At 41.3% G+C, this 25,273-nt stretch overlaps 1 protein-coding gene across 2 annotated transcripts in view; it reads left to right on the top strand.

Annotated features, from left to right (window-relative positions):
• The window catches only part of CD226 (CD226 molecule), a 79,637-nt gene extending 62,545 nt beyond the window's left edge, over positions 1-17,092 (top strand). The window contains exons 4-5 of one of the 2 annotated variants that reach the window (XM_055559233.1): positions 14,318-14,665; positions 15,986-17,092. In XM_055559233.1, coding sequence (XP_055415208.1) covers positions 14,318-14,665; positions 15,986-16,014 — 377 coding nt within the window. In that variant the 3' untranslated portion in view covers positions 16,015-17,092. Of the gene's footprint in view, positions 1-14,317; positions 14,929-15,985 lie in introns of those variants that run through there. The other variant, XM_055559232.1, reaches the window with a different exon arrangement.
• The last annotated feature ends 8,181 nt before the right edge of the window (positions 17,093-25,273 follow it).

A 25,273-nucleotide genomic window follows, 5' to 3' on the forward strand; every position in this document is an offset into this window, starting at 1 on the left:
GTCCATAGGTGCATGGGTTTATCTCTGGGTTTTCTATTTTGTTCCATTGATCTATATTTCTGTCTTTGTGCCAGTACCATACTGTTTTGATGACTGTGGCTTTGTAATAGAGCCTGAAGTCAGGCAGGTTGATTCCTCCAGTTCCATTCTTCTTTCTCAAGATTGCTTTGGCTATTCGAGGTTTTTTGTATTTCCATACAAATTGTGAAATTATTTGTTCTAGCTGTGTGAAAAATCCCATTGGTAGCTTGATAGGGATTGCATTGAATCTATAGATTGCTTTGGGTAGTATACTCATTTTCACTATATTGATCCTTCCGATCCATGAACACCATATATTTCTCCATCTATTAGTGTTCTCCTTGATTTCTTTCACCAGTGTTTTATAGTTTTCTATATACAGGTCTTTAGTTTCTTTAGGTGGGTATATTCCTAAGTATTTTATTCTTTTCGTTGCAATGGTGAATGGAATTGTTTCCTTAATTTCTCTTTCTATTTTCTCATTATTAGTGTATAAGAATGCAAGGGATTTCTGTGTGTTGATTTTATATCCTGCAACTTTACTATATTCATTGATTAGCTCTGGTAATTTTCTGGTGAAGTCTTTAGGGTTTTCTATGTAGAGGATCATGTCATCTGCAAACAGTGAGAGTTTTACTTCTTCTTTTCCAATTTGGATTCCTTTTATTTCTTTTTCTGCTCTGATTGCTGTGGCCAAAACTTCCAAAACTATGCTGAATAGTAATGGTGAAAGTGGGCACCCTTGTCTTGTTCCTGACTTTAGGGGAAATGCTTTCAATTTTTCACCATTGAGGATAATGTTTGCTGTGGGTTTGTCATATATAGCTTTGATTATGTTGAGGTATGTTCCTTCTATTCCTGCTTTCTGGAGAGTTTTTTTTTTTTTTTTTTAATCATAAATGGATGTTGAACTTTGTCAAAGGCTTTCTCTGCATATATTGAGATAATCATTTGGCTTCTATTTTTCAATTTGTTAATGTAGTGTATTACATTAATTGATTTGTGGATATTGAAGAATCCTTGCATCCCTGGGATAAAGCCCACTTGGTCATGATGTATGATCTTTTTAATGTGTTGTTGGATTCTGATTGCTAGAATTTTGTTAAGGATTTTTGCATCTATGTTCATCAGTGATATTGGCCTGTAGTTTTCTTTCTTTGTGGCATCTTTGTCAGGTTTTGGTATTGGCATGATGGTGGCCTCATAGAATGAGTTTGGAAGTTTACCTTCCTCTGCAATTTTCTGGAAGAGTTTGAGTAGGATAGCTGTTAGCTTTTCTCTAAGTTTTTGGTAGAATTCAGCTGTGAAGCCGTCTGGACCTGGGCTTTTATTTGCTGGAAGATTTCTGATTACAGTTTCAATTTCCATGCTTGTGATGGGTCTGTTAAGATTTTCTATTTCTTCCTGGTCCAGTTTTGGAAAGTTGTACTTTTCTAAGAATTTTTCCATTTCTTCCACGTTGTCCATTTTATTGGCATATAATTGCTGATAGTAGTCTCTTATGATCCTTTGTATTTCTGTGTTGTCTCTTGTGATCTCTCCATTTTCTTTTCTAATTTCATTGATTTGGTTTTTCTCCTTTTGTTTCTTGATGAGTCTGGCTAATGGTTTGTCAATATTATTTATCCTCTCGAAGAACTGGCTTTTGGCTTTGTTGATTTTTGCTATGGTCTCTTTTGTTTCTTTTGCACATATCTGTCCTAATTTTTAAGATTTCTTTCCTTTTACAAACCCTGGGGTTCTTCATTTCTTTCTTTTCTAGTTGCTTTAGGTGTAGAGTTAGGTTATTTATTTGACTTTTTTCTTGTTTCTTGAGGTATGCCTGTATGAACCTTCCCCTTAGCAGTGCTTTTACAGTGTCCCACAGGTTTTGGGTTGTTGTGTTTTCATTTTCATTCGTTTATATGCATATTTTGATTTCTTTTTTTGATTTCTTCTGTGATTTGTTGGTTATTCAGCAGCGTGTTGTTCAGCCTCCATATGTTGGAATTTTTAATAGTTTTTCTCCTGTAATTGAGATCTAATCTTACTGCATTGTGGTCAGAGAAGATGCTTGGAATTATTTCAATTTTTTTGAATTTACCAAGGCTAGATTTATAGCCCAGGATCTGATCTATCCTGGAGAAGGTTCCGTGTGCACTTGAGAAAAAGGTGAAATTCATTGTTTGGGGGTGAAATGTCCTATAGATATTAATTAGGTCTAACTGGTCTATTGTATCATTTAAAGTTTGTGTTTCCTTGTTAATTTTCTGTTTAGTTGATCTATCCATAGGTGTTATTGGGGTATTAAAGTCTCCCACTATTATTGTGTTATTGTTAATTTCCTCTTTCATACTTGTTAACATTTGTCTTACATATTGTGGTGCTCCTATGTTGGGTGCATATATATTTATAATTGTTATATCTTCTTCTTGGATTGATCCTTTGATCATTATGTAGTGTCCTTCTTTGTCTCTTTTCACAGTCTTTGTTTTAAAGTCTATTTTATCTGATATGAGTATTGCTACTCCTGCTTTCTTTTGGTCTCTATTTGTGTGGAATCAGAGAAGGCAATGGCACCCCACTCCAGTACTCTTGCCTGGAAAACTCCATGGATGGAGGAGCCTGGTAGGCTGCAGTCCATGGGGTCACAAAGGGTCGGACACGGCTGAGCGACTTCACTTTCACTTTGTGTGGAATATCTTTTTCCAGCCCTTCACTTTCAGTCTGTATGTGTCCCTTATTTTGAGGTGGGTCTCTTGTAGACCACATATATAGGGGTCTTGTTTTTGTCTGCATTCAGCCAGTCTTTGTGTTTTTGGTTGGGGCATTCAACCCATTTACATTTAAGGTAATTATTGATAAGTATGATCCCATTGCCATTTACTCTATTGTTTTGGGTTCAAGTTTATACACCCTTTTTGTGTTTCCTGTCTAGAGAAGATCCTTTAGCATTTGTTGGAGAGCTGGTTTGGTGGTGTTGAATTCTCTCAGCTTTTGCTTGTCTGTAAAGCTTTTGATTTCTCCTTCGTATTTGAATGAGATCCTTGCTGGGTACAGTAATCTCGGCTGTAGGTTATTTTCTTTCATCACTTTAAGTATGTCCTTCCATTCTCTCCTGGCCTGAAGAGTTTCTATTGAAAGATCAGCTGTTATCCTTATCGGAATCCCCTTGTGTGTTATTTATTGTTTTTCCTTTGCTGCTTTTAATATTTGTTCTTTGTGTTTGATCTTTGTTAATTTGATTAATATGTGTCTTGGGGTGTTTCACCTTGGGTTTATACTCTTTGGGGCTCTCTGGGTTTCTTGGACTTGGGTGATTATTTCCTTCCCCATTTTAGGGAATTTTTCAACTATCTCCTCAAGTATTTTCTCATGGTCTTTCTTTTTGTCTTCTTCTTCTGGGACTCCTATGATTTGAATGTTGGGGCATTTAACATTTTCCCAGAGGTCTCTGAGATTGTCCTCATTTCTTTTAATTCGTTTTTCCTCTCTGATTCATTTATTTCTACCATTCTATCTTCTACCTCACTAATCCTATCTTCTGCCTCCGTTATTCTACTGTTGGTTCCCTCCAGAGTGTTTTTGATATCATTTATTGCATTATTAATTATATATTGACTCTTTTTTATTTCTTCTAGGTCCTTGTTAAACGTTTCTTGCATCTTCTCAATCCTTGTCTCCAGGCTGTTTATCTGTGATTCCATTTTGTTTTCAAGATTTTGGATCATTTTCACCATTATTATTTGTAATTCTTTATAGATTCCCTATCTCTTCCTCTTTTGTTTGGTTTGGTGGGCATTTATCCTGTTCCTTTACCTGCTGGGTATTCCTTTGTCTCTTCATCTTGTTTATATTGCTGTGTTTGGGGTGGCCTTTCTGTATTTTGGCAGTTTGTGGAGTTCCCTTTTTTGTGGAGTTTCCTCACTCTGGGTGGGGTTTTACGGGTGGCTTGTCAAGGTTTCCTGGTTAGGGAAGCTTGTGTCGGTGTTCTGGTGGGTGGAGCTGGATTTCTTCTCTTTGGAGTGCAATGAAGTGTTCAGTAATGAGTTATGAGATGTCAATGGATTTGGAGTAACTTTGGGAAGCCTGTATATTGAAGCTCAGGGCTATGTTCCTGTGTTGCTGGAGAATTTGCATGGTATGTCTTGCTCTGGAACTTGTTGGCCCTTGGGTGGTGCTTGGTTTCAGTGTAGTTATGGAGGCGTTTGATGAGCTCCTGTTGATTAATGTCCCCTGGAGTCAGGAGTTCTCTGGTGTTCTCAGGATTTGGACTTAAGCCTCCTGCTTCTGGTTTTCAGTCTTATTTTTACAGTAGCCTCGAGACTTCTCCGTCTATACAGCACTGATGATAAAACATCTAGGTTAATGATGAAAAGTTTCTCCACAGTGCAGGACACCCAGAGAGGTTCACAGAGTTACATGGAGAAGAGAAGAGGGAGGAGGGAGATAGAGGTGACCAGGATGAGATGAGGTGGAATCAAAAGAGGAGAGAGCAAGCTAGCCAGTAATCACTTCCTATGTGCACTCCACAGTCTGGACCACTCAGAGATGTTCACGGAGTTACACAGAGAAGAGAAGAGGGAGGAAGGAGACAGAGGTGGCCAGGAGGATAAAGGGGGGAATCCAAAGGAGAGAGACAGATCCAGCCAGTAATCAGTTTCCTAAGTGTTATCCACCATCCAGAACACACGTAGAGATTCACAGAGTTGGGTAGAGAAGAGAAGCGGGAGGGAGGAGATGGAGGTGACATGGTGGAGAAAAAGGAGAGTCCAAAGAGGGAGAGAGCAGTCAAGCCAGTAATCTCACTCCCAAGTAAAAATGGGTACTGAAGATTGGGTTCTTAAAGGTAGAAAGTTGATAACAAATACCAAAAAGCAAAGATTAAAAATCTAGAGTAGAGGTTGGATTTTCAAAAATACAATATTAAAGGAAAAAAAAAAACACAAAGTCACAAGAATTATAATATATATATATATATATGAAGTTTGCTTTAAAAAAATAGGGTGTCTCTCTTTTTTTTTTTTGCAAAGTAATAGTAGCTTATAAAAATGAAAATTAAAGGAGTAATAGAGGACTTAAAGATTAAAAAAATTAGAGAATGATAGTAAAAGTATATCTAGGACTTTCTCTGGTGTTGTTGTGGGCAGTGTGGGGTCAGTTCATTTTCAGATAGTTCCTTGATCCGGCTTATATTTCTCAAGATCTATAGGCCCCTTCCTATGTAGTCTGTGCTAACTACAGGGTTTTAATCTATTACACCTGTCACTTCCAAGGAGGTTCCCTCTGTTTTAGCTTCTTCTGTTTGCTGGTCTCTACATTGTCTGATTTTCACCCTGACACAAGGAGGTTGGTGGTGGACACTTTTTTAGGCTCACTTGTTCAGTCGTGCTGTGGGGAGGGAGGGACGCTACAAACAAATAACACTGGCATGTGCTCGCAGGGTCTCGGCCACACTGGGTTTGCCCCCGCTCACGGCGTGTGTGCTTTCCCTGTCTACACTGCTCAGGCTCTAGGTTGCTCTGCCGGGAACTGTCTGAGGTGGGCCCTGGATTGTATGTACTTCCCAGGTCTAAGCCACTCAGCTTCAGGCACTCGGGTAGTCCTCAGAGGCGCAGACTCGGTTGGGCCTGCGTTTTGTACCCTTCCCAGGTCCGAGCAGCGCAGGTGACCAGGTGTTTGGCAAGTGCAGTCACTGCGACTTATCGCTTCCCCTGTCCCTGCCGCTTGGTTTTCTGGGTGTACAACCAGCACACCTTCTCAGGTGGATGTTGACTGTCTAGAATCCCAAGAAGTCTTGGTTAGCAACAAAGCCTGCTTGCAGTTTGGTAGATAATGCCTCTCTGGGGCCGTGATTGACCCCTTCCGGCTCTGGCTGCCCTCGCCTGCCTGTCACCAGGCAGGGGGATGCGCCGGGCTAGCTCTGCTCAGTCCTTTGTTCTGTGAACGGGCCTGATGGTGTCTTAGGTTAGGACCTTTTGCGTGGTAGCTATCCCGCAGTCTGGTTTGCTAGCCCAAGTTAGTTCCCTCAGATTGCCCTAGGGGCATTCAGGCCCAGTCCTTACTCTAAGCAATGCAGCCTGTGCTTCCCTGCCCAGCCCCCGCTTGCTAGTGGCGGGTGCAGGCGTCTGCGCTGCTTCTCTGCCGGGGGAGTTACTGTTGGGCACGTAATCTGTGGGTTTTAATTATTTATTTATTTTTCCTCCTGGTTATGTTGCCCTCTGTGGTTCCAAGGCTCACCACAGACTCAGCAGTGAGAGTGTTTCCTGGTGTTTGGAAACTTCTCTCTTTTTTAAGACTCCCTTCCTGGGATGGAGCTCCATCCCTACCTCTTTTGTCTCTATTTTTATCTTTTATGTTTTTTCCTACCTCCTTTTGAAGACAATGGGCTGCTTTTCTGGGTGCCTGATGTCCTCTGCTGGCATTCAGAAGTTGTTTTGTGGAATTTACTCAGCGTTCAAATGTTCTTTTGATGAATTTGTGGGGGAGAAAGTGGTCTCCCCATCCTATTCCTCTGTCATGTTAGGACTGACCCTATTTATTTCTTTATTTTCAATTTTTTTGACCACACTGCGTGTCATGTGGGATCTTAGTTCCCCGACCAGGAATCAAACCTATGCTCCCTGCACTGGAAGCATGGATTCTTAACCACTGGACCACGAGGGGAGTCCTTGAGATTCTGTTTCTTTTTCTTGCCTTTTACACTGCTTTAATTAGTTAACTATTGAGATATAGTTGGCATATAGCATTATGTTAGCTTCAGATGTGCAGCATAATGATTTGATATTTGTACATACTGTAAAATCATCACCCTATATATATATACACAGAATTTAAAATTTTCCTTTGCTGAGAACTTTTAAGATCTGTTCTCTTCATGATTCCTTGTTTTTCTTTTTTAAAATTTTATAATTAAAAAAATTAGTTTGACCTCACGGCATGGCATGTGAAATCTTAGTTCCCTGACCAGGGATCAAACCTGTACCCCCTGCATTGGAAGCATGAAACCTTAGCCACTGGCCCACAAGTGCCTGCTTGCTTATTTTTTGAGAATTTTATCTCAGGTCACTTAAGAATACTTCCACAGTCCCATGCAGTCAATATTTTATCTTGCGTTTGTAGGGGACAATTTCTATTGGTGAGTTTTTAGAGAAGTTCTCAACTGAGCACATACGTAGTTGCTGTGCAGTTGGGAGTATACAAGGCTTCTGCTCTGCTCACTTCCCATTAGCTGGTGTAAATGCAGCGCTCTTCTGTATGACACAGGGAGCTCAGCCTGGTGCTCTGTGACAATCTAGAGGGGTGGGATGGGGAGGGAGGTGGGAGGGAGGTTCAAAAGGGAGAGGACATGTGTATACCTCTGCATGATCCATAGGTCATACACATAGGTGTATGGCAGAAACCAATACCACATTGTAAAGCAATTATCTTCCAATTAAAAATAAAATATTTAAAAAATGCAGTGCTCTTGCAGAAAGCTTCAGGCCATCTGGCTGTTGAATTTTTAGCCTGTTGGAAACCTCAGCAGGAGAAGGTGTTGTCTCAGGCTGTGCCCCGGGGAGAGGTCTGACCAAGCAGGGGTTATGGATGTGGCCTCTCTCGGGAGGGCGGGTGGGATGACCCAGGGATGGTGAGTGCAGAGAGGAGAGCAGTGGAATCCAGGGAGGACAACGGTGTTTGAAAAGACCAGCAAAGAAAGAGGGAAGGAGACCAGGGCAGGTGAGGAAGGAGAGGGGTAAAGCAGAAAGGTGCGGTGTCAGCAAAGCCAAGGCGTTTCCAGGAGGGCGAGTGTTCAGTTCTGAGGATCAAGAGTGTGGGTGACTCGAGCAGCGTGGGGCCTGGTGGAAATGGTGCTCCGCGCTGAAGCTCATGTCGGAACTGAGCAGGCAGAGTCCGGAGCAGCGGGTGCCCTGCAGAATTCTGAACGGATGGGGAAGCAAAGGGTCAGTGTGCAAAGCAGGCTTTCAGGGCCGGGGGAGACCTTGCTCAGTGCTGAGGAGCCTTCTGGTTCCCGTCTTCCCCTGGAGTGTTGGCCAGGGTGTCACGTGGCACGTCTCTCTGCCCTTCCTAGTTCTGCAAATTGGTCCTTAGATTTAGAGGCTTGATCACAGTCAGGCTTGATCATTTGGGCAAGGTGGCTACTTCCAGGGTGGTGTTGTGGCGACTCCAGTGCCTTTGTTGTGAATTTGTCAACATGGACAATGGTTGCTGGGAAACATTAATTCATTTTGTTGTTGTTGTTTAGTTGCTAAGTTGTGCCCAACTCTTTTGCCACCCCATGGACTGAGCCCGCCAGGATTCTCTATCAATGGGATTATCAAGGCAGGAATACTGGAGTGGGGTGCCATTTCCTTCTCCAAGGGATATTCTCCACCCAGGGATTGCATCTTCGTCTCCTGCATTGGCTGGCAGATTCTTTACCCCTGAGCAATATGGGAAGCCCTATTAATTTGTTTAGGCATTCTAAATGTGATACTAAGCACATTTCTTAATATTATCAACAGATACACATTGCATATTGTCTGCCAAATGAAACTGCAAATTTTGTTGTTGTTGTTAGAAAAATATCAGTTGATGTTTTACTCTATGCCAAGCACTGTTCTAGGTCCTAAGGATAGAATGGTAAATGAAGGTCTGGGTTTATGAAGTTTGAAGTAAATAAAACTCAGGGTTTTGTGAGGTTGGTGACTTTTGTGGCAGAGCTGCTCACATTGCAGGCAGAACCAGTGAGGACTGTGGGGGAGGATGGTGAGTGGCTGGGATGTGATGGCGGGCAGGCAGCGGTGGGATGCCCAGAGGCACGCAGGAATGCAGGTGGTGCCCAGGGACTGAATGGTGCTTGGAAACGGCAGTGAAGCACTGAAGTAATTTTCAGAAATGATCCATTACCCTGCCAGGAAAAACACATGCACAGTGCAGAGGATTTCATCATGTTATTCTACAATTAAAAAAAAAATTCACATGAAACCAACACACCGACAAACCTATTAGAATGGCCAAAAGCCAGAGCACTGACCATACCCAATGCTGGCAGGAAAGTGGGGCTCATTCACTCAGGAATTCTCATTCATTGCTGGTTTCCATGCAAAATGGTGCAGCCACTTTGGAAGACGGTCAGTCCTTAAACAACTAAATGTACTCTTGCCATTCAGTCCAACAGTCTTGCTTCTTGATGTTTGCTCAAAGGAACTGAAAGCTTATATCCACGTGAAAACCTACACATGGTTGTTTATAGCAGCTTTATTCCTAAGTTCCCAAACTTGGAATACACTAAGATGTCCTTTAGTAGGTGAATGGCACTGTGGTACATCCTGATGACAAAATATTATTTATTTCTAAAAAGCAATGAGCTATCAAACCATGCAAAGACACGGGAAACTTCAATTGATATTACTAAGTGAAATAAAAAATGAAAGTGTTAGTCGCTCAGTTGTGCCTGACTCTTTGCTGCCCCATGGACTGTAGCCTGCAAGGCTCCTCAGTCGAAGGGATTCTCCAGGAAAGAATACTGGGGTGGGGTGCCATTTCCTTTTCCACGGGATCTTCCCAACCCTGGGATGGAACCCAGGTCTCTTGCATTGTGGGCAGATTCTTTACCATTTGAGCCATGAGGAAAGCCCTGGGAAAAGACTACATATGTAGGATTCCAACTGTATGACACTCTAGAAAAGTGTCATAGAAATAAAGAGCTCAGTGGTTTCCAGGACTGAGAGGTTATTAGAAGCACATGGAGGGTTTTAGAACAGGGAAACTACATGGCATGGTAATGATGGATACATGTCTTTACACATTTGTCCAAACCATAGAATGTGCAACACCAAGAATTAACTCTAAGGTAAATGATGGATTTTGTGTGATTATCATGTGTCATTGTGGGTTCAGCCTTGATAAAAGATGTTATCATTCTGTGTGTGATGTTAATAATGAGGGAGGCTGTGTGTGTGTACACACACACACACACACACACATACAAAGGCAGGGAAGTATCTTCCTCTCAATTTTGTTGTCAACCATAAACTGTTCTAAAAACTAGTCTTTCAAACAAAAGACAACACAGACTATTCTATGTGTGCACTACAAATCAATATGTAACTAAAATATATATAAAATTAACTGGTTTTTATTATTTTTTGTTTCTATTTTTAATCAACCTCTTGCTTCCCTTTTAATGATGTCATTTTGATCCTTCCTTTAAGTAGATTCCCTTTCCAGTTCCAAGCACATCCAGATGCCAGGTCGTCTCGGGCTTGTGGGGTCTCTCTGGTTGTTGCGTTCAGGGTGGTTCCATGTCGCTTTACATGTGCTGAGCAGGGGGACCAGGTGGCCTGGGCCCCAGCAAGCCTGTGGGCGAGGCAGGCTCTGCAGCCCTCCTCAGGGTCTGGATTCTCACGGGACACCAGTCAGCTGTTTGGTTCATCGGCAGAGGTTAATGGGGGCGAGTCTGCGCTGCAGTCACCTGCCTCTGCCATGGGGGCCTTGACCTTCAGTCCAGTTTGTGTCTAGTGACAGGTGGGTCGGGTCCTTACACAGGGCCTGTGCTGTGAAAACCTCCCTGTGCCTGCTCCCTGAGGGGTCTGTCCGCCCGAGACCCTGAGCGAGACGCACAGAGGAAAACAAAGCCAACAAACAGCGGCTTTGGCCCTGACGACAGACAGCAAAACCGCGGCAAGAGCAAGCGGGCCTCTTACTTCCCAGGGTCCAGCACGGCTCGCAGAAAGTTTTTGTTGCTCTTTTTTGTTAAAATTGTGTTTATGTTCTTTCATTTCTCCCAACACAGGGCCCCCTCTCTGGTGTAGCCTTTTATTTATACTGCCGCACGTTTCCTTCTCTTTTCTCATACCTTCCTCTCCCTGTCTGAATTTCAGTTCTCCTTTGTTTCCTTTAAGCTTTTATTTTCTTCTCATGCATGGTCTCCCTTTCTTTTTTTCCCCTGATGTCGGGTTGTCTTGCTTGGAGAGGAAGTGTTTTCTGTCTGGAGTGTTAGCTCTGTGAATTGTTGTATAGCTGCAGATTGTAAACTGCAGGGCTGTGGTTTCTCTTTCCAACAGCATTTTGTCACATGGATCCACTTGCTGAGGAGGAAGCTAGTTTTTGGCGGACGTGAGACTTGCATAGACAGTATTGTAGTTTAACACAGATGGCATGTTTTATTGTATTTTATAATAACTTGTTTTTTCAAGAGCGATTTCCCTTCTCCTCTTCTGTCCTCTCATCTCTACGCTTTTTTTTTTTTTTGGAAGTATATTTTGCATGTAATATTATATTAGTTTCAAGTGTACAACATAGTGGTTTAACGTTTATGTACGTTACGAACTGATCACCAGGATAAGTCTTGTTCATCTGTCACCATACAAAGTTAGTACAATATTATTGATATTATTTGGCTGCCCTGAGTGGCTTGCGGGATCTTCATTCACAACCAGGGATCAAACCTAGGCCCATAGCCCTGAAACTGCTGAGTCCAGTCCTAGCTCCTGGACTACCAGGGAATTCCCAGTACAATATTATTATCTATAGTCCCCATGCTGTACATTACATACCTTGTTTATTTTATAACTGGAATTTTGTGCCTCTTAATCCCTTTCCCCTGTTTCACCTAAGCCCCCATCTTCTTCCCCACTAGCAACTGCCAGTTTGTTCTCTGTATCTATAAGATTGCTTCTGGTTTGTTTGTTCATTTGTTTTTCATATGGTATTTATCTTTCTCTATCTGACTTATTTCACTTAGCATGATACCTTCTAGGTCTATCCATGATTTTGCAAAGAGCAAGATTTCATTATTCTTTTTATGGCTGAGTATATTCCATTGTGCGTATATACCTCATCTTCTTTATCCATTCATCTGTTGATGGACACTTAAGTTGCTTCCATAATCTTGGCTGTTGTAAATAATGCTGCAGTGTGAATTTAGGGGTGCATGTATCTTTTCAAATAAGCGCTTTCATTTTCTTTGGATAAATACCCAAAAGTGAGATTGCTGAATCATGTTGTAGTTACATTTTTAATTTTTTGAGGAACCTCCGTACTATTTCCACAGGTTGTACCAATTTATTATGTTCCCACCAGCGGTGAACAGGGACTTCTGTCTGTCTTCATCCTCACCAATACTGATTATTTCTTGTCTGTTTTATAATAGCCATTCTGGCAAGTGTAAGGAGCTATGTCATTGTGGTTTTGATTTGCATTTCCCTGATGGTTGGTGATGTTGAGCATCTTTTCATGTGTCTGTTGGCCATGTGTATGTCTTCTTTAGAAATATATCTGTATTTACATCTTTATGTATCACATTCTTAATTACTGTAGCTTTATAGAATAGTTTGAAATCATGAAATGTGATGCCTCCAGCTTTGTTCTTTTCCAAGATTGTTTTGGCTCTGTGGTTCCATATAAATTTTAGAATTATTTGTTCCCTTTATTCTCTTAAAATTATCAGGGACTCCAAAGAGTCTTTTGTTTAATATAGCTTATAACTATCAATATTTACTATATTAGATATTAAAATGGCATTAAACTGAAAAGACCAGAACTTACAAATTGTTGCTGTTGTTCAGTCACTTAGTTGTGTCCAACTCTTTGAGACCGCATGGACTGCAGCATGCCAGGATTCCCTGTCCTTCACTATCTCCTGGGATCTGCTCAAACTCATGTCCATTGAGTCAGTGATACTATCCAACCATCTCATCCACTGCTGCCCCCTTCTCCTGCCTTCAGTGTTTCCAGGCATCAGGGTTTTTCCCAATGAGTTAGTTCTTTGCATCAGGTGGGCAAAGTTCTGGAGCTTTAGCTTCAGTATCAATCCTTCCAATGAATATTCAGGGTTGATTTCCTTTAGGATTGATCAGTTTGATTTCCCTGCAGTCCAAGGGAATCTCAAGAATCTTATCTAGCACCACAAATTGGAAGCATCAATTCTTCAGTGCTCAGCTTTCTTTATGGTCCAACTCTCACATCCTTACATGACTACTGGAAAAGTCATAGCTTTGACTAGATGATCTTTATCGGCAAAGTGATGTCTCTGCTTTTTAATACATTGTCTATGTTTGTCATAGCTTTCCTTAGAATAAGTGAGTGTCTTTTAATTTCATGGTTGCAGTCACCATCTGCAGTAATTTTGGAGCCCAAGAAAATAAAATCTGTCCATGCTTCCACATCTCCCCCTCTATTTGCCAGGAAGTGATGGGACCAGATATCATGATCTTAGTTTTTTGAATGTTGAGTTTTAAGCCAGCTTTTTCACTCTCCTCTTTCACCCTCATCAAGAGGCTCTATGATATACTTTTAAATAACTTCTATGCAGAGTACATCATGTGAAATGCCATATTGATAATTCTCCTGGCAATCTTGATTCTAGCTTGTGAATCATCCAGCTTGGTATTTCACATGATCTACTCTGCATATAAGTTAAATTAGCAGGGTGACAGTATACAGCCTTGACATACTCCTTTCCCAATTTTGAACCAGTCTGTTGTTCCATGTCTGGTTTATAAGTACATATCCCATTATCCATCAGAGCCTCTGAAAACATCAGTATATTCCTATATGATGAGTGAATTTCTAAGAATATATATATTCTTGTATAATAAGATTTAAGAAGGTAAGTTAAATCTTAATATAACTGTGAAAATAAGCTTGTTATTGCAGGTCTCAGAGCGGGAACTCCCTAGGGTCCTCAGACCACATTATGAGAACTACTGACTTAGATAGTTGGTAATGATTTCCTGAGCACTGTGTGCTGGGTATGCCAGCTATGGTGATAGGGAGGTGGGAAAGTATTAGAGAGCTTTCTTGGTTTCCAGGAATTCATATCACATGTGGCTTCCTGCTCTGTCTATGCATAAGACAACCTGTATATCTGAAAGATGAGTTTATGTATATATTCTGTGACAATGATTTGCTCTTTCTTTTATGACCATTAAAGTCTCAATCAGTAGGGTTACAATTTGTATATTTGATACTCAAACACTCGAGTCACCAGCCTAGCATCACCACAGAACAGTCTTGTGAAATTGAGCCTTTTGATATGATCACTACCAAGAAAAACTCCAGGGGGTTCAGTTATGTTCCTATTATATGGTTAACCAAGGAAATCTTAAAGGAATATGTGTGAACAACCACATCCTCTTTTCTATTTATGTTCCAGCCTCTTTCAAAAATCCTTTTCTTATAAAAAATGTGGTGTAAAGGTATCACTTACACTCACTGAGACTATGTTAAATAACATCATTAATCATCATTTTCATAGAGCTTTCTGGATATCTCCACCCTCATATCCAAGAACTCGAGGACCAAAATGTAATCACTTGCTTGTTCTTTTCAGACAGTTTTGAGGATGCTGGGCCACCAAATAGCCAGATGGTCTCAGAACCTGGAAAAAACATCACGCTCACCTGTGAGCCTCGAGAGAACCGTCTGTTAGAAGAAGTGTCATGGGAAAAGATCCAGCCCCAGCAGATTGACCTCTTAATAAACTGCAACTTGTCCCAAGGAAGAAATTACACGTCCAAGTACCCAAGACAGATACTGAGCAACTGCAACAAGGGCATGAAAAAGGCCTTTGTCACCATCCCTAATGTTATAGGCTCTGACTCAGGACTCTACCGCTGTGGCTTCAAAGCCAGCACTGGGGAAAAAGAAACCTTCTTGATGAGACTGACCGTAACCAATGGTGAGTGGGTGGCACCTGTCTCCACGTGTCAAAAATGGGAAAATCTCGCTGCTGTGGGTTGGTTTCTTTTGTCTTTCTCATGACTTTCTTATACAAAATACCTTTAATGATTGAATTTGGTAAGTTGTCAGTTACTGAATGTTATTCTTTATCTTGCTGATCCATCAATCACAGATTTTTTTTGGATCTGTCATATTCCAAAAACTTTTTAAAAATTCAGTGCATCTGAAAAATATGTGGTATTAACACCCAATATGTTTTGACTATATAATTTCTTTTTTAAAAAGTGTCTTTTAAAATTTTTTTTATTAATTTAATCAATTTATTTCTGGCTGTGCTTGGTCTTTGTTGCTGCACAGGCTTTTCTTGAGTGGCAGCGAGCGTTTCTTGTTGTGGCATGCGGGCTTCTCATCACAGGGGCTTCTCTAGTGTGGAACATGGGCTCCAGGGCACGGGGGCTTCAGCAGTTGTGGCTCCTGGGTTCTAGAGCACAGCTTAATGGCTGTGGTGCCGGGGCTTAGTTACTCCTTGGCATGCGGGATCTTTCTAGACTAGGCATCGAACCTGTGTCTCCTGCATTGGCAGGCAGGTTCTTTACCACTAAGCCACCAGGGAATCCCCTCAGCTATATAATTTCTAACTTTTCAATTCTGTTCAAACTTGCTGACGGTGGTGACTGGGTTTTACCATCCTCGTGGCTCCTCAACAATGACAGGGGAAGATGTTTGACTGGTGTCTGCTGAATCAGCGTTGAGTAGAATGTAATACATGTGTGGTAATGTGCTTGCTTCTTTGCCAGATCAGAGCTTTGGTTCCCTCACTTGTTTTCAGGCCTGGGAGCAGGAACAGACTGGCCTTGAAGCTTTGAAACTGACCTTCAGGGCTTCTCACCTGAGCCGGCTCGAGGCCCAGTGCTTATTTAGTATTAGTCATTTGTCTGCTGTGTCATAATGAAGCCCTAAAACCTGTGTGAGAGTAAGAAAAAGTGGTATTTCACCTGCTGAAGTGCAAATACAGAGAGACCTGTACAGACCTGTGTAGAAGTCAGTCCAGAGGCCCGAGTTACAGCCTAGCGGGAGGAAGGCCATCTCAGACTCCCCCTTCTGCCTCTGGGGAAGTCTGTCAGAAAAAATAATGTCAGAGGAACCTGTCAGAGAAAATAATGTATATTTACCTATGACAGAAATTTTATTTCACTGTATTTTCACTCTCTACTTTCCTCTTCCTCCTTCCTTTCTGCTTTCCTTCCCTCCTTCCCTCCTTCCTTCCTTCTCTCCATCCACCCATATCTCTTTCTCCATTACTTTTGTGTGCTTCCAGCCACCTCATGTGCTTCGGCCTGTGTGTAGACTTTTGAGCTGAGGCTTCCTAGGACGTGGCTGCCCTGCATACACGCTGCTCACGCTGCCGGTCAGAGCGCCTTCCTGCTTCGGGAAGAAGAGGAGGTTTCGTGTGTACAGCAGCCTCCGCAGCTGCACCCCAGCAGCTGTGTGTGCAAAGGATGTTCTTGGCCAGAGGTTAGCAGTTGTCAGTACATGATCACCTTGGACAGCATCAAAGCTTTCTTTGCTTCTCAAGTGAACTAGAGGGTTAATGGAATGTTGAGGAGGGAGGAAATATTCAGGGGAGAAAAATTAACAGAGGTTCTTCATTTTAAATGTTGACTCCATTCCTTCATACATATAGAGAAAATACTTCTTGCCTTGAAGAAATACTCTTGCATTATAGAAGTGTTTTTAACACCTGGCCAGAGAAAGAAAGAATAAAAGCAATCATTAAGACTTCTTTGGTGTCTCAGTTATATAGAACCCACCTCCCAATGCAGGAGATGCAGGTTCAATCCCTGGGTGGGGAAAATCCCCTCGAGAAGGAAATGACCAATCACTCCGGTATACTTGCTTGGAAAATCCCATGAACAGAGGAGCCTGGCAGGCTACAGTCCATGGGGTGGCAAAGAATCAAACATGACTTAGCGACTAAACAATAAACACACAAATCTTCTCTCAGAGACCAAGGTAAGAGAGTGTTCTCTTCAGAAAATGTCATAACCATTTTCAAACACATCTGAAATAAGATCTTGGCCATTATATGTTGAAAAAGTTATTATAAACATCTTAAATCCTAGAGAAAAATGGATTCTTAGGAGGTATAGTTATTTAACTCTAAATAATTAATAAAAATCTTTCACTTATCCAAACATATCTAAATTCCTTGCACAAAGCTATTTCTTTTCTCTGTAAATAAGCCACAGACAGTGTTGAAAATGACTGAATGTAATGATCAGTATAGTTAGGGTTCAAGTGTTTTGAATACTTGAAAAATGGATTTTTGACATTCAATTGACAGGTTGAAAGAATATCAACTGGGCCCATTAGTAAAACGTTATAATTGACAGAACATGATAGCTGTTGACTCAATATTTTGGTTTAATTTCTTTTCAAAATAACTGTAAGTAAAGATTGAAGATTAAAAAAAATCAGATGGAAAGCAAAAATAGATCACTTGTATTTCTTTGATATGATTTGATTATTTCAAGTCCTAGGGCTGTTCGGTCAAAAATCAATGTAGGGATGAAAGCAGAGAGACAGGTATGAGATGTGGAGGCGATCTAATTTATTTCAACTGTCAAGGGACAGGTGATGGTGACGCAGATTTTGTAAACTGCTGGGCATCCTTTTGTGAGCTCCCATCAACTTTTTTTATGGGATCCAAAAGGGATTTTCATGACTCTCGTATTCTACACACACACACACATGCATGTATATACAGACATGCACCTGCATGCAATACACACATGCGTGCGTGCACACACACACACACACATGCCTCTTCCCCTGATTTTGCCCACTTGCGTTCATCTTCAGACAAGTACCAGGTACTGAGAGACCACCAAAAAGATGATATGCTGTCAACTGATACATCGTATATCCAGGCCTTGACTTATTTTGAACAGAGGCAGAAAGGGGCAGAAGCATTTTCTCTGCTGAATGAAATGTTTGTTTCCCCTTCTTTGTACTCAAGACCTGGTAAGTAGTCTAAAATGGATCCAGACTGAAATTTCTGAATTTGGAGCTTGTCTGGACCAAGGGCCAGGAACAGGGGAAAATGCAGGTATACGTACAATGACCAAAATTATTTTGGACCCTTAATATCCTCTGGATTTTCACTAGTCATGGGAAAAGTATTTTAACTTTCATCAGAAGGATTTTTGAGGTCTTCTAATATTAACTAAATAGCATTCTGACTACAGTTGTTTTTGATTATAAAAAGAAGGAGGATCAAAGATGTGAAAGCAGTCCTCTCAGAAGGTTTCTGGAGAAGACCTGTTTCTAACTCTGCTAAGAAGTATTCTTCTCCAATCTTTTCCCTCTAATGAGGGTATTTAGCTGAACCATCAAGTTTCAAATAAGACTTTGATGATCAGAGCAGAAGAAAGAGTTAAAACAGAATCTGGGGACTTACACAGAATGTGTGGGGAAGGAGGAGTTGTGTGTGTTGGGCTTCCCTGGTGGCTCAGATGGTAAAGAACCTGCCTGCGATGCAGGAGACCCGGGTTTGATCCCTGGGTTGGGGAGATTCCCCAGATATGGAATGGCTACCCACTCCAATATTCTTGCCTGGAGAATCCCATGGACAGAGTAGGTGATTGCAATCAAATGACTAGGTTGGTGCTGAGATTCTGAGTTATGGGTTAATACAGGAGGTAGTCTCAATTGAATGATAGCTTGGTGAAATTCTGGATGTTGTATAAGAGCAATGAAAGTTACTCTCAATTCTTTATCACAGGTGGCACAAGGTAGTATTTAAGGATGTGTCAATCAAGTAGTATAGAATAAGAAAGAGACATTGGAGACAAAGGAAATTAGCTAAGAGTTGGTTGCAACAGTCAGGGCATCAGCGAGGGAGCTCTCAAATGGACTGCCACTGTCACGTTCTGGGTCTTTGGCCCACAAACAGGAGCCCACAGTTTGATAGACAAATTACAAATGGCATATAAATTAGAAAAAGGTACCCCTTCCCTGCACCGATGCAGATCCAAGCTCATGTACAAGTTGGTGATGGGCCCCAGGTCCCCTACCACTCGGCTGGGCACACGTAGCCTGGTGAAGCGGAAAGATGTTGGTCAGATGAGAATGTCAGCCTGTGCTTGTCACCACCTCCAGTCACTCACACCTTCCTACTCTCTCTTCTTCCTAACCCATTTACTCATTCTCACCACAGTTACCTCGTTTCCTTTAGCGTTTCGGTCAGATCTCACCATCTTCATGAATCTATAACTTCAAATGATTCCCTGACATTGAACCATTAAGCAACTTTAATTTTTCAAACTTTTATAGCAGGAAAGGTGATAGCCTCAAGTTATTGAATAATTGCATCTATTTGCAATGACCCAGACCCTTACATTAGAAATTACTTGAGATTGAGGATCATGATATCTCTGCTTAGAGATGTCAAAGTATCTTTCCAGAGTATGCTTAGTAAGTGTTCTTGACCCATACTGTGCATGCCGATATTCCCGTGTGTTCTAGTACAAACTGTGTCCATTTCATTTTCCAGTTTTCTAGCTGGGTTGCTTCTGGGTTTTCTTCGTCAACACTTAACATTTGAGATTTAGTGATTGCTAATCAAAAGAAACCTGAGCTCTCAGAAGATGCATTGGAATGTTTGGGGAGAAAATTCTCATGAGCTTCGTTTACATATATGTCTTTCAAAAAGTATATCTTCTTTTTAAACTTTTCTTGTTGTGCACATTCTGTATTCAGTTCAGTTCAGTCACTAAATTGTGTCCAACTCTTTGGGATCCCATGAACTGCAGCACACTAGGCTTCCCTGTCTATCACCAACTCCCAGAGCTTGCACAAACTCATGTCCATTGAGTCGGTGATGCCATCCAACCATCTTGTCCTCTGTCGTCTCCTTCTCTTCCTGCCTTCAATCTTTTTCAGCATCAGGGTTTTTTCCAGTGAGTCAGCTCTTCGCATCAGGTGGCCAAAGTATTGAACCTTCAGCTTCAGCATCAGTCCTTCCAATTCTGTATTAATGGTGTGTAATTACTAATCGATAGACGTGGAGGATGGAATTTGTAAATGAAGATTGCAGAAGTTTTCACTAGGAAATCGTGGGCCCACAGCCAAGAGACTCTTTCTTTGTGAGGTATGGGTCAACACAGGGGTAGTGTCGAGGAGTAGCTGCTCTAGGTTCTAATCTTGCCTCTAATGGCTTGCGGAGATCACTGACTCTGGACTCTGTGCTCCTGAGTTGGACTATGAGACTATTAAGGAAGAGGAATAATTTCATTTCTTTATTTGGGCTTAGTTTCTGCTAAAATTCACTCCGTTTTTTTCCCAGCTGATTTGGATTTCTAAAGAGTTTGAAGTTGTAGATAAAATATGATTTTTATGGATTTATTAATCCAGAACTTTCTGTCCAAGTCTTCTGAATTTATAATAGATATGACTATTGTAGGCATTGGAAAAGTCCCTGAAATGGTAGGCATGGTGGCTGTCTGAGCTGGTCCTCGCTGGGCTCCCCGGTACATCTGTTTCCATGACCTGATATGGTGAACATCTGCCTTTTATTATCTCTTCCTGCAGAGAAAATCCTGTCACAGCAGCTTATATGCTGGAACCACAGGACTAGAGTCTCAGAGCACTGGTGTCGCTGCCTGCAAGTTCTGTATCTTCTACCAGTACAGACCACCTATGGTTTTTAGCCTGTTTAGTCATTATTAAAATTCTGGATGATAACTGGGTATCCAGATGAAGCATACTGTTTCCATCATCACAAACGAGTTAGCTATTCAGTCAGGGCCCTCTTTTGTCCTTGTAGCTTTACTTTGGGAGAGGAAACGGCAACCCACTCCTTTATTCTTGCCTGGAAAATCCCATGGACAGAGAAACCTGGTGGGCTACAGTTCATGGGGTCGCAAAGAGTCAGACACGACTGAGCACACATCACAGCTTTACTTTACATTTTCCTCTGCCCACATCTTTCTTTTACGAGTCATTGAATAAAAAAAAAAAAAAAAAAGCAAGCAGTCAGTTTGTTTTATAAGCCCTACATCTTGATTTATTCATCTTTCCTAAAGCACACAATCCTGGAATTGTGGCCTGAAGTCATTTTTTGTACATACCATATTTGTGTAGATAAACAAGATATTGAACTGAATAATGATAATGACAAGTTAGTATCAGAGAGAAGGAGGTGTTGAAAATCTCATGTTAAATTGATCTGGTGGAGCTCTTGCATAAGGGACCGTGTCCATTGTCATCGCTACTGTAAACAAAGCAGCTGGTGGTATTGTGTGTGTGTGCGCGTGCGCTCAGTCGTGTCCGATTCTTTGTGACCCCGTGGACTGTAGCCCGCCAGTTTGCTCTGTTCATGGCATTCTCCAGGCAAGAATACTGAAGTGGGTCGCCATTTCCTCCTGCAGGGGATGTTCCCGACCCAGGGATTGAACCTGTATCACCAACATTGGCAGGTGGATTTTTTTTTTTTAACCAATGAGGCACCTGGGAATCCCTGAGTTGATGGTATTAGAAAGCAGCTAATCCTAAGAACTGTTTTTCTTAAAGTGGATCTTTATCCTCAGCCTGAATTTTAAATAATTTTCATAACGCTTTCCTCTCCCTAGAAACTCAGAGTTCAGGTAGGAATTCAAATTCAGAAAAATGTACTGATTTTCCTCCCACTTAAAAATCCATGACCACATTTACCTGAGAGACCTAATGACTCCAACTGCAAAATAGCCATTTGTTCTTCCTTGTCATGTGTGATTTTTTTTTTTTTTTTAAAGCATCTGGGAATCGTTAACAGCTTATAATGATCTCTTAGAGCCTTATTAGGAACCGAACGTAGATGATGGTGTGAATTTTCCCCAAAGGCAAGTAGAAAACTTCTTAAATTTTTAAAAACACAGTTCTTTGTATAAGGTTAATGGCATTTCATTCTTAATAGAAATTCTAGTTTTAAGTATTGCAGTTCAATTAGTCAGACAACTACTTCTAACTTCAACTGAGATATTTTGAACATGCTCTGACCTGACCCTTGACAAGCATTCAAAGGTGACCTAGTTCGTTTTAAGTAGTCTATATTATTTGAAAGAAAAAGAAATGAAGAATAAATGCAGACCTGTCAGCCGTAGAGATACATCTTTGAACCCCCCATTTGTATTGTAAAGTTATTTATACTGAAATGATTCAGAGTTTTCTTTAAAGGTATTTATTCAACAGCATAGGGCTTCCCTGGTGACTCAGATGGTAGAAAATCCACCTGCAATGCAGGAGACATGGGTTCGATCCCTGGGTTGTGCAGATCCCCCAGAGAAGGGAATGGCAACCCACCCCAGTATTCCTGCCTGGAGAATCCCATGGACAGAGGAACCTGTTGGGCTCCAGTCCACTGGGTCACAAAGAGTCAGACTTGACTGAGTGACTAACCCTTTCACATTCAACAGAAGAATATGCTTGGATAAATTTTTATAAAATAAATATTTTTCAATCCCCATTGATCCCTCTACACCTTATTTTCAGAATTAATTGAATGTAGTTCACTTTGGCTAAGACTCAGAAGTAACTATGATGCTCATAATCTTTTAAATATAAAAGTGGTTTTATTTAATTAACCCACAGGAGGCAATTCTTCCTTTCATGGATATAGGGTTGAGCTGTTTAAAGCTCTCCATAGCGCTGGTCAGGAGTGTGAAATGGCTTTAGTGAAGGTGAATAGTGAGTGATGAAAATCCTTATCATTGCAATGATGGACACGGGCAAGTCAAGAGTAATTAGTGGGATGAGAAGAAACAATGTTAACAAAGGATAGGATGTTTTTGTGACTTCAAATCAAAGAATCTTAAGGATGTGATGGATATGCAAATGACCCCCAAATCAGGGCCACATAGGAGGCCAGTTTACGAATATAAAGCAATACAGGCTTGCAAAGTGTAATTATTCTCCTGTTGTTTTTCATGTTTTATATTGAGCATTGAGATAAATTCTTCACTCTTTTAATGTGCATATGTGTGTATGCATTTGTGAATTAAGATAACTGTGAATATTTGTTAGGAGGAACAATCTGCCAGATGGCAAACATTCAATAAATACATGTGCTTGTGTGGGCAATTTTACACTCACAGGAAACTCACAAATCCCAAATACTTTAATCAAAACAAGTTGTTTTGCTTTTATGTTGATGACTGTCTTTTCTTCCTGGTCTAGTAAGTAAAGATATCAGGTTTGAAATCCAATCATGCAGTTCTTTTTTTAATAAAATCACTGGCTATTTTAAAAATGGAGAGAACGGATGAATAGTTAAACTCTAGAGAATAAAGCTGTAGATTTTGAAATTATTACCAGATCCCTTGTTTCTTATAACCAGGCATTGACTTTTACATGTTTTGTAGAGCAATTAGTAAATTTTTTCATGTAACATAACTTAAAGTTGGACAGAAAAATTAATCTTCAGCCCAGTGCTTTCTGTTTCATATTCTGAAACTACCTGTATGACATTTATAGCACATTTATATATACGCCTTTATAAATGTCATAGAGTTTGAGGTATAAAGTTTTCTAAAGACCCAAGGGACAATTTATAAATAGCAGTTATAAGGACTAAGTGGCACAAGGCTTTGTCTTGGCTGCTGTATGACAGGCTTGCATATTATGCTTATGTCTGTGCCAGTCACTCTAACACTTACTGATAATTAGTCATGCCTTTGTCACAACAACTCTATTATTATCTACATTTTATGGATGAGGAAGGTGAGGCATGAAGAGCTTAAGAAACTTATTTCAGGCTTCATAGCTAGTCAGGAGTGGGGCTGGGTTTCACAGCCATGAAGATGGGCTCCAGGGTTCTTGTTCTTAACCACGGCACTGAATTACTTCTCCAAGCAGAAGGAAAAAAAACATTCCTGCCATCAACAGCAGCATCACAGGAGAAGCTGGCTACGGTGGAGTTCCACAGCCTTGTGCTCTTCCTTTTGGGAAGTGAGTAGGTATCATAGATCATCTACTGAACCAACACATGGAGCAGGGGTAGGCAAAGGAAGCGGGGTTTGATCGCCCACTATTTTCTTCCAGCCCCTGTGCTTACGTGTGCTCAGGTCATCCAGGTGCTGTGTCTGTGGGTTCCCCACTGACTCGTCCCCTTTCCTGGGGCTTCTGAGTATCGTGAAGTCATGTGAGGGAGGGTGTTCACGCAGTCTCACGTTGTTCAGTCACTAAGTCATTACTGACACTTCGCAACACCCTGGACTGCAGCACACCAGGCTTCTCTGTCCTTCACTATCTCCCAGAGTTTTCTCAAAGTCCTGTCCACTGAGTCGGTGATGCCATCCAACCATCTCGTCCTCTGTTGCCCCCTTCTCCTCCTGCCCTCAATCTTTCCCAGCATCAGGGTCTTTTCCAATGAGTTGGCTCTTTGCATCAGTCTTATGAAGGACAAGCGAAATCAGGTAGCAGGTATTAAGATGTGGAGGTGAGGGCTGGTCCAGTCCATGCCAGGAACTGATAAGGGGACTTTAGGAGTAACCCCTGAGCAAAGGCGAGTGAAGGTTCTTGCTGGAGAGAACTGGTGAGAGCTCATCTCTCTGGTGGCTTCTCAGCTTTGCAACCACCTGCCTCCTAGGTCTTCACCAGACCCACCCAGTACACTCGTCCCGTGGGAAAGCTCCGTTCCCTTGAGCAACTTCCCTGGAATCAGCTCATAGTTCCCCACATCACCCTCCTTCCATTTTAAGTCTCTCCTCCGCCTCCTTCCTCTCAAATCCTGCTCTTCCTCTAGGTCTTGTAGATGATAAATGACCACTGAACCCAGAGCTGGAGTTATTAGCTATCAGAATAAGGGCAGTGAAGGCTTAACCCTTAGAATCTCCCAGGAAAAAACAAAAGTTTCTTTTCTATGTTAAGTATTCTGAAGAGTTATAGTCTCTCATATTTATGGACCTTTATTCGAACAGCTAAATACATAAAATATTTCAATGGTATGTTATGCCCACCATGTCTTATTGCATGGGTGAAATGTTCATCTGGATTTTAGTGGAACATTTGAAAATTTTCCCATTATATCCTCTTGGATTAGCATAATAGTGACACTGTAAGGTAGAGTTACACTTGGTTAAACAACAGTAATAACAATGTGTTGGGGAATTAGAATTAGAAACAAAATCTTCTCCCTACCCAGAAAACTGCTCCACAAGGGTAGAAGGGAAAGAAAACAATTTTATTATTGAATAAGCATTAAACCAGAATTGTGATATGCGTCACAGGCAGTCCACTAAGAGACTGCAAAGATAGAAGGAAATCTTAACTTCTCATAGAGTCCCGCAGATGGAACTATATGTATGTTTTCAAGGTAAACAATAACTTGTGCTTGAGTAGGAGGACTCGGTAGCATCATTTGTCTCGCATAGCTCCTCCTAAATTCACCTGGCATCTAGAGTGACCACTTGTGTTGGCTAATTGGCTTCATCCAAAGGAAAAATGAGCTTTTTACATCTTAACAGCTGGAGGTAGTTTTGCACCTTGAAGCATGGTGCCCTTGGAACTTAGACTCTTGTCTTCCCATAGAACTGGAAGATATGGGCTCTCTCTTCCTTGATGATTGCAT

Source organism: Bubalus kerabau, chromosome 21 (assembly GCF_029407905.1).
Source record: "Bubalus kerabau isolate K-KA32 ecotype Philippines breed swamp buffalo chromosome 21, PCC_UOA_SB_1v2, whole genome shotgun sequence".
Classification (NCBI taxonomy): domain Eukaryota; kingdom Metazoa; phylum Chordata; class Mammalia; order Artiodactyla; family Bovidae; genus Bubalus; species Bubalus kerabau.